This window comes from Pavona decussata, unplaced genomic scaffold, assembly GCF_977016875.1.
Source record: "Pavona decussata unplaced genomic scaffold, jaPavDecu1.1 SCAFFOLD_114, whole genome shotgun sequence".
NCBI lineage: Eukaryota > Metazoa > Cnidaria > Anthozoa > Scleractinia > Agariciidae > Pavona > Pavona decussata.
The window spans coordinates 1-13,439 of record NW_028145528.1 but is presented as its reverse complement, the minus strand read 5'-3'; the positions used below and the strand labels follow the sequence as shown (position 1 = coordinate 13,439).

The window sequence follows — 13,439 nt, the reverse complement described above, 5'->3', positions numbered from 1 at the left end:
GTTTTTGCAGTTTTTTCAATCATTAGGGTAAGTAAATTAGAAAGACGTAGGTTGTCATATTTATTTGCGCTTTTGATCATTCCCTAACCAATGATATGCGTGCGTGATCTGCTGTCATATATTTCGAAATATCGAACCTTTTTCGCTGATTGTACAACAGTAAAACTAAAATACATATGACGTGTGATAAGGGTTGATTTATTCGTATTCCAGCCCACCTCTAATTTCCTTCTGACGAATGGCAACGCCAAGACACGAATAACTTTTAAGCTTTGAATTTTGTCTGATGCAGCTGTGTCAACTGTAACAAGAGAAACTGGAGAGAGACATTGAGAGATTTAGCGTTAATATGCGATGTAATGCATTAATTTTGACTTCACCCTCAGTGATCAACAATATTACCTCATATATTGTTCGTGGCCTAAATAACGGCTATCTTACACTTTATCTGCCTGATATGATATCTTGACTTACAATTTTTAATTATTTTTAAGTTTCTTAATACAGTTATATATTCTGATACATTCTACGCTGCTAAGGGCACGCATATATCTAACCGTGAATGTTGTTGCCTAAGTCATTTCTCAGCTGACCGAATGGAATCAGATGAAAAAGGTTTTTTCCCCCAGAAATCAGGAAAAAAATGTGTATGCGATTTACAAATGGCCATTAAAACCGCAGATATCTTGTAAGCTTTCCTGATGAGTTATTAATGAAGTTTAAAATGTCGCTGGTAAGAACTTTTTTTCATCCAAACATGTTAGCAGTAAAACGAGTTAGGTAAACATGGTAAGTTTTTAACTAAATTTTACATCAATTTGTTCTTTTTGTTTTTTTCTTTTATTTATTCAGCCGATCAGTTCCCACATCCATTAGTGAGTGGATAATATGCAAATTCACCGATAGATAAATCCGCTAAAAGTTTTACTTGTACTCACACTCAATCTCAGTATTGACAATCAGTAAAACGTCTCGGAGTCGTTAGGTCACCAGCGCCTAGCGCGAAACTAGGGTCAAACAAAGAGGTATATCGCAAATCAAAACTGAACGACCTCCTGGAGAGTTCTTACTGACAACAATGGCGGCCATTACGGGCAACTTTGATTTCTGGAATATGACAAGCGAAGAAGCCTTGCTAAACGTATGGCTCAAGGTCGACAATGTAAAGACCATATCCACAACTGTTGCTGTTCTGGCAATGATCATGTCTCCGATCATCGTGTTTGGAAATTCGTTGGTCTTCGTATCAGTTTGGAAAGATCCCCTGAAGAAACTTCGGTCATCACCTTCAAACTTTATCATTCTTTCCATGTCCATTGCTGACCTTCTGATTGGTTTGGTGGCGTGTCCTCTGACTGCGTATTGGGGCTGGGCTGTATTTCACAGGAGCAATCCGGCATTTGAACCTTTGAAATTCTTTTCTACGCTAATTAATGTCAGTGCTGGCCATGTGCTTCTGCTAAGCATCGACAGATTCTTTGCTTTGGTGACTCCATTCCAATATCGAGTCAAGGTTACAAATAGGCGAGTCTGCATCGCTACTGTAGCATGTTGGATCTATTTCGTGCTATTCGGATGCGCATTTGCCGTTTGGCCAAACCAGTACATCATCGTGGGAACTATATACAACGTGCAAATCTTCTGTATTCTGATCTGTATCTTGGTCATGAACTTTGTGACTTTAAGTCGCTTTCACAAATATTCACAGACCACTAAAGCACTGGAGGACCAGTCACCAACAATTCGTGAACAGATTCTTCATAGGGAAAGAACTGTATGTAAAGCCATCGCCATCGTCATCTGTGCATTTCTAATCTGCTTTGTGCCTTGGTTTATATTGCAAATACTATTATATGTTTGTATTCCATGCGGCCGTAATCTGTCCCTGTTGATGTTAGTGTATGCAATCATTGCCGCTTGGATGTATTCAAATTCCGCAGTAAACCCATTTCTGTACGCATGGAGGCTTCCTAAATATCGAGATACATTCAAGCACTTCTTGAAGAAGCGAAAGTACTGCCACAGCATTGAAAACAGGCAAGTCAGGGATTATCAGGATACAAGGCTTTAAAATCCTCCAGAAATCACGGAATGAAAGTCTAAAATTAAACTGAATTAAAATGAAGCTATAGTGGGCCAAAAGCAGCAGAATGTTTTGAAAATGGTTATTATCTTTTTTCCAAAATGACAGCCGGTAAAATTTCCATAAAGATGAAAACGAGTATTCTTAATGGAAGCTGTATTCAAATGTGCTTTTCTTACTAGGAAGATGTCGCACAGCTTTCATTTGTAACAAAAGATAAGGATTGCCTTCAGCAGTAAAAGGCAATTGTACTAAATAATAAAAAGAATTGCCTTCCCATCTACAGCACAATCGTGTGTGCCGTCATTCGTATTTTTAAACATTTTTAAATTTAAAAGTTACAAAGAAAGGCCTGACTTGCCAGTTATAACTGCCTTCTCAACGTCAGAGATGGCAAATACAATTTCCTAACTCTGTAAATATCGTGTAGCTTTGTTTAATCAAAGGTTTAAGAAAATAACCTGCTTCAAGAAAAATCTAAATGCAATATTTTGAGTTACGAAAACTGGTACGGAGGTTTTTGAATTTTTGATTTAATCCCGTTCATGAATCACATTGGAACACCTCGTCAGAAGTTGTCACATTTATAATATATATATATATGTATATATACTATATAATATACAATATGCAAACTTTCAATTATAAAGGTTTCAACTAAGACTTACATACGTCACACTTCCTTTCAAATCAATTAGAACAAACAGTTAGGGATTCTGTACTCATCAGCGTTGATCACGAAACACACGCCAAACAGGAAGATTCGGAAAAAAGCTGAGTCAAAGCAACATCTCAACGGCGAGATTGGAACTTCTCCTGGCGAAATGGCTGCCGTTACAGGTCACTTCAATTTTTGGAATCTGTCAAGCGAAGACGCTTTACAAAAGGCATGGCTTCGTGCTGGAAATGCAAAGACTATATCCGCGACTATTGCTATACCTGCTATTACCATGTCTCCAATAATTGTGCTTGGCAATTCATTGGTCGTCTTGTCAGTTTGGAGAGATCCTTTGAAGAACCTACGATCGTCACCATCAAACTTTATTCTCCTGTCTATGGCTATTGCCGATCTTTTGGTTGGTTTAGTTGGATGTCCATTGACTGCTTATTGGGGATGGGCTGTATTTTACCATCAAGACCTACCGTTTGGACTTTTTGCATCTAGTTTTCTCTTTGTAAATGTCAGTATAGGTCACATGCTCCTCTTAACCACAGACAGGTTTTTCGCTTTGGTCACCCCACTCCAGTATCGAGTTAAAGTGACAAACAAACGAGTCGGTATCGCGACAGTTAGTTGCTGGGTCTATTTTTTGTTGTTCGGATGTGTATTTTCTTTATGGCAAAAACGTTTTGTCATACTGGCAGCCATTTACAACATACAAGTTTTCTTTATAATCGTTTGTATTTTGGGGTTGTACATTGTGATCCTGTATCGCTTTCACAAATATGTTAAGACTACCACTGAAGCACTGGAGGACCAGTCAGCACTACATCGTCAACAAATACTTCAAAGAGAAAGAACGCTCTGCAAGGCCATCGCCATCATCATCTGTGTGTTCTTAATCTGTTTCATGCCTTGGTTCATAGTACAGATACTACTTTACATTTGTATTCCATGCGCCCAAAATTTATCGCTTTTGTGGCTGGTTTTTGCGTTTACAGCCGGATTAATGCAAGCAAATTCAGCCGTAAATCCATTCTTGTACGCATGGAGGCTTCCTAAATATCGAGATACGTTCAAGCACTTCTTGAAGAGGCGAAAGTGCTGCTACAGCATTGAAAACAGGCAAGGCAGGGATTGTTACGATACAAGGCTTTAAAGTCCTCCAGAAATCACGGCATGAAAGTCTAACATTGAAAGTTAAAATGAAGTGTGGTGTTAGGTATATTGCGCTACCTTTTCACGAACCTTACCATGAAGACCCACCATTTAGACCTTTAACATCTAGTTCTCTCTTTGTAACTGTCAGCATCAGTCACATGCTCCTCTTAACCACCAACAGGTTTTTCGCTTTGGTCACCCCATTCCAGTGGCGTTGTACATTGTGATCCTGTATCGCTTTCACAAATATGCTAAGACTACCACTGAAGCACTGGAGGACCAGTCAGCAGTACATCGTCAACAAATGCTTCAAAGAGAAAGAACGCTCCGCAAGGCCATTGCCATCATCATCTGCGTGTTCTTCATCTGTTTCATGCCTTGGTTCATAGTACAGATACTACTTTACATTTGTATTCCATGCGCCAAAAATTTATCGCTGTTGATGTTGGTTTATGCGTTTACAGCCGGATAAATGTAGGCAAATTCAGCCGTAAATCCATTTTTGTACGCATGGAGGCTTCCTAAATATCGAGATACATTTAAGCACTTCTTGAACACTGGCGCTGGTGCCATGTCAGTGCAAACCGACAAGTCGATGATTCTTTTTGGGATACAAGGCTTTAACGGCAAGGCCTCCATCCTGCCTGCAGGCAGCACATGCAAGAAGTTAGGCCTTTAAAAAACTGAACATAGGCAGGTGTCTATCTACCTTGACAGTAGACATGGTTATGATTGAAATAAGGCCTCCCAAAATACTAGGTTTATGTATACAGTCAACTCTCGCCTTGCGGATACCTCGCTATTACGGACACCCCGATAATACGGACAGCAGCTAAATCCCCGGTAGACAGCCACTATTACGGACAGGACAATGACTCGCGGTCCCGAGGGTGTCCGCAATAAAGGGATTTGACTTTAAACAGTACTCACTAAAACATTTACGAAAAGAAAATCATTGACGGAGGATATTTCTTTTTCATGAAAAAAGTAGATCATTCGTTCAGAAAACAAAATGGACCCAAAAGCGTAGAGGTAGGTCGCAGTACTATTATAAACTAGTGAATCGTTTTCGCTAACATGGAAATCCATCCGGCATTCTACAGTGACAATGCATACTGACTCAGTAAATCCATTTAGGTCAATCGTGAGTCCCACAGGGCACAATATTAATTTTTTGATTAAGATCTAACTTAGAAATATTTAACAATGTAAAATGAACAACAGTAAAAACAAGAAAAGAAGTCAATTACACGACTACATGAATCATATACTGAACTGATACCGAGTTGCTGAGAAGTGTAAGGCACAAACGGCCATCGAATCAGTCATGATAGAATCTGGTAGATTTGGCTGCGAATGGCTTAATCAATCAAGGCTCTGAGAGATAGCAAATATCCTGAGACGCGTATAATAATACCTGATCAGTGATCTTATCAAACTTTTATTAAAGGACCCCATGAAGTTTATATCTAATATAACTTTCATTTGAAACAAACTTCGATTAAATTTATGACAATAACCCTTTTCACGGTTAACTCTGCTCATTTGCATTACAATGAAATCTAGCATGTTTGTGAGGCAATTTCGGGCTATTTTGTAGTTTTAGCCCGAAATTTCCTCGCATCCACATTGGATAACATTGTAATGCAAATGAGAAAAATCAACCGTGAAAAGGGCTATTGAAAGAGATATGAATTAGATCATTTGCATAGATATGAGTTTTCTTTTTGTTTACCTCATTCTGCTTATTCTAAACGGGGAAGTATAAGCGATGGCTATGATTTTATTTTATGTGTTAGTTATGGTTATGTTTTTCTCAGTTAATAGAGTGGTATTTTTGTGCAGTTTATGATTATGAGAGAAAGCAGCCGATCTTAACCTTAGCATGGGTGGTTGTAATACAAAAAAAATTGGGAGTAACCACGCATTTTTCAGAGATAATTAAGCACAATAATTTTAAAAAGCTTAAAAAATATATGCATGACATTTTTGTTCCAAATCGCGTTGTCCAATTCTTTCTGTAGTCATACTCGGGATTAAAGTTATCTGGACTTCCGCTACGCGGCCGAGTCTGATTTTGTTTTAGTCACTCAAATCATATTATAATTAGACGGACTGAATTGGACTCTAGTCAGTCCTATTACAATTACAAAATGACTGGACCCGAACGGAAAACATTTATTAATCCGTACTTTATAAACCGGTTGAAAACTAATGTCTGAATATATTTGGAAAATCATATCTTAACCACTGATTTTCTGATTTTCTGCGTCTGCGTTTGTAAAAATGAATCAATTGTGACTAAAAATTTATGAAAAGCACCTAGTAAACATATAGTCAGTGGTATTTTGTCGACATTTTAAAAGCATAAATGTCCAAATATATTTAGAGAGATACGCTGGTAGTGTCTCATCTGTCTGCCGATATCAGTACTCGTTACTAAGAACCCAAGGTATTTTTTGACATTTTATTTGACAATTTCACGAAGGGTATAAAAGTGTCATAAGTTTCTATTCTTGATTATTAACAGTATACAAGTTTTGTGGATTTTGTTTGTTCCCTTCATCCCTTGATCGCTTGCGTATTCCATCAGTGCACCTGAACAAACTACTCCTTATATGGTCACTCAAGGTTTAACGTGGATCTACCCTAAACCCATATAAGAATAAGTTTTACCAAACAGTTACAGTCAGCCGAAAACACGACTTCATCAGAATTAAATTGACTAATTCGTTTTTCAAGAATAAATCCGGCTGTCAAATTTTTCGATTTGACGCAATTCATTATTCAAATAAATATAGTACTACCTTGACACAATCAACAATCCGAAAATTTCCTTCATGAAAAAAGTTTCGTTCTTAAACCATAGTTAATTTAAGGCAACGGTTATGAAACCTGATAAACTTCTTTGTTGTATGTTTTTGTTTGGTTTTTTGGCCTATACCCTGCACAAAAAACAATAGAATTTGGAATGAGTTGGAGCAACTGACCAATGGAAACGTTTTTGTTAAGATATTCAACTGTGGTGTGGTATGCTCAAACACAACTCTTTCACTGCGAAAGAAGTAATCCTGAAATAGGTTGTCTTGGGAGAAAATTACAAGTGATCTTGTTTCTCTGGGCGGTACCACTTGATAATAATACCAGTATGAAGTAAAAACAATAAAAATTTGCTTTATCATTTGAAAGACAATTTATATGTATAATATATTATCAGTTTCATTGCTTTAAGATATATGAAATTAAACGGTGGTCTACTTTGGTCATTTGCATATATATGAGTTTCTTTATCTCTTCTACCTATTCTTAAAGGATGTATAAACAATACTTTTGAAAAGCAATAAACAGACTAGGTAAACCCTGAACTTATATGGATGTCTTCTTTTCTCTGAGAGTGAAGTCATCATTCTGGCTATTCAGAACAGGAAAAAAATTAAAGTGATCTTGTCGGTTCACCCTGGTACCGTAATAACATCACAATTTTGCTTGGATGATGCGAGAAACATAATAAGCTGTTTTATTATCTGAAACCAATTGGCGAGTGCTGGAACAGATTTATACTACGGATCACCAGAATTATTCTCCTCAGATATACTGTAATAGCAGCTAACATGGCCGCCGTGTTTGGTCACATGGATTACTGGAATGCTTCCGGAAAAATGCTTGTAAGCAAGCTTAAAGAACTGATGAAGGAAGAATCTGTAACGCAAATGACAATTATGGGTATCTGCTATTTACTTTTATCAGTAGCAGCCGTAGTGGGAAACACGTTTGTTATTGCCGCAGTGTGGACAGATCCATTAAAGACATTGAGGTATTCGCCAACAAACGTAATTCTCCTATCGCTAGCAATAGCCGATGTAATGGTTGGATTGGTCCTTGCCCCTGGTACCTCCGCGTTTTATTTCCGCCTTGCGATGAAAACAGACCCCTGGACGTCCCTTTTGCCCGTTTTGATATTCAGCCATTTTTTTCTTATTGTATCCGTTGGCCACATTTTGCTGTTGACTATCGACAGGTATTATGCTTTGGCAAAGCCCTTCAAATATCGGCTGATATTTACGAAAAAGCGAGTGGCGATCGCCTCTTCATCAATATGGGTTTCTTGTTTTTCTTTTGCTGTCCTGGCAAGCTTACTGCAAGAATATTTTCTCGTGTTGTTCTTCATTTACACCATACTAGTTGGGCTTTCCTCAGAGAGCTTTAGTTTTTTGTACTTTGTGACGCTGAGGCAGCTATGCAAACATCATAAGACTCGAATTATGAGTGAAAACTCTCAGTCCAACAAGGTCTTGCTTTACGAAAGGGAGAAGAAAGTGTTCGTGGTAATTCTCTCGGTCATTCTAGCCTTTTACGTTTGTTTTCTTCCATGGTTGGTAAACCAGTTTTTATTCTTCTTCTGCCGGCAGGCTTGTCACAGAAAATCCTGGTTGGTTTTTAACCACGCGGCAGAATTTATTATATTTTTTAATTCTGCTATGAATCCGTTTTTATACGCGTGGAGGTTTTCCAAATTTCAAGCCACTTTCAAGTATTTTTGGAGAAAATATTGCTGTCCAAACGGACCGCGGAGAAATGCAGTCAATGTTACTGACGAAAGGCAAACACATGATTCAAGGTTGTGAGAGTGCTTAAATGCCATCTCGTCAGTTAGGAAATAAGTTGTAGTTCTAACTAACAGCTGCAATAAACCACCTCAAAACTTTGACATAAGGATACGTAGACAGCGTTTTCAGGAAGGAAAAGAAACCTTGGAATAATAATTAGTATGCTAGAATTTCAAAGGGCTAGGAGGTACACAGAGTCGTAGACGCCATCAATACAAAATTTACCAATTTTCAAAAATTGGTCCGTGTTGATTTCATTAAATTCTGACCGACGTTGATGTTGAGGGGAGCATGGATGTCGCAGTCAGGTGAGAGCACTCGCCTCCTACCAATGTGGACGGGGTTCGATTCCCGGACTCGGCGGCATATGTGGGTTGAGTTTGTTGTTGGTTCTCGTCCTTGCTCCGAGAGGTTTTTCTCCGCGTACTCCCGTTTTCCCGTCCCCTACAAAACCAACACTTCTAAATTCCAATTCGTTTTGGAAAGTGTCCCCAATAAGTGCTGTGCGCTAAATACATTGACACTTAAATGAAGTGATTTATTTATTTTATTTTATTGAATTTGAACTTGCAAACGGTAATATATTGCTTTAGTGATTGTCCTTCTACTGTGGCGTCAGGATGTTCAATTTATATGGTCCGATTGCAGTTTGATGTCTTGTTTACACACAGAATTAATTCGAAGATCACTGCTGCTAGTCGCACAAGACGACGTCTTTAATTTAAGTCTCACAAGGGTGTTTACGATTTTCTACCTCACAAACTCACTGTAACCTATAAAAATATCAAATTGAAATTCTTGGAGAATCCGACCTGGAGTCAAGATGATCCAGGAGCAAAACCTTTGGGACTGCCATATGACCCTCCGGATATGATTTTCAAAGGAAAGGCGGTGGGAAACAAGGTTGGTATAAAAGGCGGAGCCATTAGTCAGAAACGAGACCTTGAACCAGGGATCTCCCAATACAATTCCAGTGCTCAAAATCAAGTAACGTGGCGAAAAATGATTTTGTAAACCAGTCTCTTGACCACGCCACTAACACGAATAAAATATTCTATCGTGGATAAAATTAGGTCATGTGTGTGACTTGGCATTAAAAGGTTACATAACAGGACCATGGTCACATGTCGTTGCCACGTGACCAATCGCCTCAATTCGACAACTTTTCCGAGCCTTATCCTATCATGAATATTCTTGTCCTTCAAGACGCACTCACCTTCTCCCTCAAAACTCGATTAGCCTAAGGACATCTTCAATATGCCATTTCCGAGTTCTTTAGACCCTCAAAAACGAGGAAAACGAGGCTAATTAGTAAGTGAAAAGTTTTTATGATGAAAATTAGTTTTCATTCAAATGCAAACAAAACTAAGCTTTCACAGAGGTTCACAGCAACTCGGACATGACCTATCCATTAAAGCTGTTCAAATATTCGGTTTTATTATACGTGCATGTTCAGTAAACATGCGGAATAAGCCAATCGCATACAAAAAACATCCGACAGAGTAAGCAGCTGAGGAAACTAACTAACATTTCTGAAAAGAGTAATTTTTAACTGAAAGCAGAATATTTACCCTACAAAACATTAGAAGAGTTCCTTAATTGCGTTCTCAATTTCCCCAGCGAGCCTGGTTGCTAGCTATAATTTTCCCAACCACCAATATCATGAGGTTTTGGAGTCGAACAACCACTTTTCCCCTTAACCCGCTCTTTCTACTACTTTTAAAGAAAATTTAGGAAGTCGGCTTTAATTTTTAAAGGCAGTCGGATCTCAGTGAGTCATGCTTAAAGATTCCCATCCATTAAAGCGATAACGCTTATTAGACAGTGACCAGCACGCAAGTTCCCTTAGAGGCAGGAGTTATGGACTTTTCTAAGAGATACGCTATATAGAAGGACTTAACATATTACATAAAAGTTCGAGATCCCGACATAAGAGAACCTTATAGTTTATAAATAGGTCTTAGACCATCGTTTATCTTGTTATTAATATTTTGGTCTCCATTGCTTGTGATGACTCTGCGGTTACTATTTGCATTTGAGAGACGGACATCTAATTTGCACCTAAATTTGCAATCTACAGTTGTCCATTTCTCACACCACCAAAAAGATTGATGTATGCGTCAAAGAAAATTTCTCCTCACTTTGCAATTAAGCAACACCGAGATACATAGTAATTAACTGAAGGCCTCCAGAAAGAGCACATCCCTTTGATAAACTGTCGAACACTAAGAAATGGACCAAGAAAACGCCAGTTTTTTTGACGGTCATGATCACGAATTCTGGAATTCCATGGAAAAGAAAAGGCCGTTAGCATTAGTGGTCGGAATATCGTTGGTGACCCTAGCACCTCTTATTGTGATAGGAAATGTGTTAATTATCATCGTTATTTGGAAAGACCCTTTGAGGACACTTCGCTCCTTCACTTCCAGCCGCATTCTATTCTCGATGGCCATTGCTGATGTCTTGGTTGGTTCAATCTTGTGTCCTTTACTCGCCGATTGGTCGCTGCTTATAGGCGTGGGAGATCAACCAACTTTCTCCGTGAGTGTGCCTCTCGCGATAAATGCTGTATTATCCAGCGTATCAGTTGGTCATGTGCTTTTATTGACACTTGATAGACTTTTCGCACTGTTTGCACCTCTTCAGTATCGAGTGAAGGTCACCAACAAACGTGTTTCGATAGCAACCATCTTAATTTGGGGCTACGCGTTGGTTTTGGGAGTTTTGCACGCGGCACTATTGGATCTCTTCATTATTTTTAGCGTATCAAGAAAAGCTGATCAAATTCAAAGACAATGGTCTTTGTTTAGCGTCGCAAATACGGCCATAAAAGGAGATTTTGAAACAATAGCTTTAGTGCCAAACAAAGGCTTATTAATTCAGGAGGGAAATTCAAACTCGCTGTTATTACAATAGCGAAATTCACGAGGGAAATTAAAAAATAGCCGATGACTGCACGAGTTCGAAATTTGCATATTTGGCGAAAGCGTCGCGTCGCGAGTGAAAGCGTGATAGTTTTAAGCTAACACCTCTTCTTTACGAGCCGCACTAACAACCGATGCTTTTGTTTTAAGACTCAATGACAACGACCTCACCACATTGATCCTTTTCAATCAAACGGTCTAATCGGGCGATTTTTCCAATCCAAAGTTCATTAACGAAGCCTTTTCTTTCCTTTCCTTTTTTTTTTACGAGTAACAAGTTAGTTTTGAAATTCACAACTCTTGACCTGAAGTGAAACCATCGATAAAAGCTTCACTGTTTTGCGGCGTTGTGCTGCGCGCTATTATCAACTGATCCAAAATCGTATAAAATAATTTAGCATTTCCAGGTCTCTTGCTTGGGGTCAATAACAATAATAGTAAACCTTCCGCCACTTTCCAAACCCCTCTCCCCTAGTGTCGCTAATTTGACACGCCGACAATTTTGTGACGATTTGAAATTCATCTTCGCCGAGTCTCGGAACAATTCCCTAAGCGCAATAAACAACAAAAGGCTTTTGTTTGGACTTGTGAAGACGAATTTGACTCACTACAATGGACCATTTCTTGATACGGCATAATTTACACGGGCCAAGTTCTTATAGCCGTTACTATAATTATCTGCGTAAACGTTGTAATTCTTTGTCGCTTTCATAGTAATCCCACCAGAAAAAAGAGCAATATGTCGTCCATTCAAATCCAACATTTTTACCAAAGAGAGAAGCGTCTCTTTAAGTCCATAGCTTTAATAGTGTGTGTATTCTTCCTTTGCTTTACTCCTTGGTTTATAATTGACTCAGTCTTGTATTTTTGTATGTTATGTCGTTGGAGCCTTGAAGCTCTTATGAAAGGGCTCTGGTTTTCATCAATCTTCGTTTACATCAATTCTGCGCTGAATCCCTTCCTATATTCATGGAGACTGGCAAGGTTCCGAGACTCTCTCAAGCATTTGTTATCCAAACCTCACCAGAGAGGTATCCAGGAAGAACATATAGAACTCGAACAGTATGATACGAGACTATAGACAGTTTAGAGTTTCCCCCCATCAGTCAATGATCTGCGCACATAAACGTTGCTGTCAAAGACATGACTTAAACTAAGAAAATATGGAGAGAACAACAAGAGTCGCACAAGACCACGACATTAACTTTTAAAGAACGTTATAGAACAGCCTGTTTGATATCGATGAAAAAAGAACTTTCTTGTAGTGGCCCTTACATTTTCACATCATTTTAGTGTTATTTTATTGATTTTGATTACTTGATGGTTAAAATTTGCTGGTTCTCTTCCATTTAGAGCTATTTAGGGACATGCTCAAAATTGACCTCACAGGCGAGACATTTGGCTATCTTGTAGCTTATAGTCATTAAAATGGAAAATCAGTAAAATAAACAAAACAAAATTTTAGCAAAGGAAAACGTGATGCCAAAATTATGCTTTGCTTTTTGTACTTGAAAATTGGCGAAATCTTAATGTTTACTTTATTTGCTGACATTCAATGGACAATGCGAATCCCTTAGGCTATAGATTTACTTTTGCGTCCCTATTTTCTTGATCGTTTTCCATGGCATCTTCAGCACAATAAATTTTGGAAGCCAAAATGGGCACAGTTGAAGCATGGATACTTTGGATCAGTGACAAAATATTTAATCTAAGCCAATTTACTTCCAAAATGTTCACTAATTCCACTCTTTCCAAAACCGAGTGCGGGTGTTGACATTGCGCCTATTAAAGTGAGTTACACCGCTAAAAGCTATGACCACGCGGTAACTAGTCACATAATATACTAACACGAGGAAGTGCTTTATCTGATTTCCAAAAACTCAGAAGTGGGTTGAGAAAACGAGGTTTTGTTCGTGCAATTTTTTAACAAACTTCATTCTTCTCGGCTTTACTTTTTCAACCAACTTCACTCTTCCTTTCTCACACCATTAATAATTCTTGGG

At 38.4% G+C, this 13,439-nt stretch overlaps 4 protein-coding genes across 4 annotated transcripts; all 4 read left to right on the top strand.

Moving 5' to 3' along the window:
• Positions 1 to 723: 723 nt before the first annotated feature.
• On the top strand, positions 724 to 2,590 carry LOC146469965 (adenosine receptor A2a-like). Its single transcript, XM_085122058.1, has one exon. It carries the CDS (start codon positions 1,079 to 1,081, stop codon positions 2,069 to 2,071), a length of 993 nt encoding a protein of 330 aa, XP_084978184.1. The 5' UTR covers positions 724 to 1,078; the 3' UTR covers positions 2,072 to 2,590.
• Positions 2,591 to 2,714: 124 nt separating this feature from the next.
• On the top strand, positions 2,715 to 5,147 carry LOC146469964 (adenosine receptor A2a-like). Its single transcript, XM_085122057.1, has one exon. It carries the CDS (start codon positions 2,908 to 2,910, stop codon positions 3,901 to 3,903), a length of 996 nt encoding a protein of 331 aa, XP_084978183.1. The 5' UTR covers positions 2,715 to 2,907; the 3' UTR covers positions 3,904 to 5,147.
• A 141-nt stretch (positions 5,148 to 5,288) lies between these two features.
• On the top strand, positions 5,289 to 10,223 carry LOC146469963 (adenosine receptor A1-like). Its single transcript, XM_085122056.1, has one exon. The coding sequence runs from the start codon at positions 7,517 to 7,519 to the stop codon at positions 8,528 to 8,530; it is 1,014 nt and encodes a 337-aa protein (XP_084978182.1). The 5' UTR covers positions 5,289 to 7,516; the 3' UTR covers positions 8,531 to 10,223.
• A 166-nt stretch (positions 10,224 to 10,389) lies between these two features.
• On the top strand, positions 10,390 to 13,271 carry LOC146469962 (adenosine receptor A1-like). The gene is made up of 2 exons (XM_085122059.1): positions 10,390 to 11,273; positions 12,069 to 13,271. The coding sequence occupies exons 1-2, from the start codon at positions 10,745 to 10,747 to the stop codon at positions 12,515 to 12,517; spliced, it is 978 nt and encodes a 325-aa protein (XP_084978185.1). The 5' UTR covers positions 10,390 to 10,744; the 3' UTR covers positions 12,518 to 13,271.
• Positions 13,272 to 13,439: the final 168 nt, after the last annotated feature.

Coding starts and splice junctions, on each gene's coding strand:
- LOC146469965 (XM_085122058.1), top strand. CDS start 1,079: ATGGCGGCCATTACGGGCAACTTTGATTTCTGGAATATGACAAGCGAA.
- LOC146469964 (XM_085122057.1), top strand. CDS start 2,908: ATGGCTGCCGTTACAGGTCACTTCAATTTTTGGAATCTGTCAAGCGAA.
- LOC146469963 (XM_085122056.1), top strand. CDS start 7,517: ATGGCCGCCGTGTTTGGTCACATGGATTACTGGAATGCTTCCGGAAAA.
- LOC146469962 (XM_085122059.1), top strand. CDS start 10,745: ATGGACCAAGAAAACGCCAGTTTTTTTGACGGTCATGATCACGAATTC. Junction 11,274..12,068: donor GGATCTCTTCATTATTTTTA/GCGTATCAAGAA, acceptor TTTCTTGATACG/GCATAATTTACACGGGCCAA.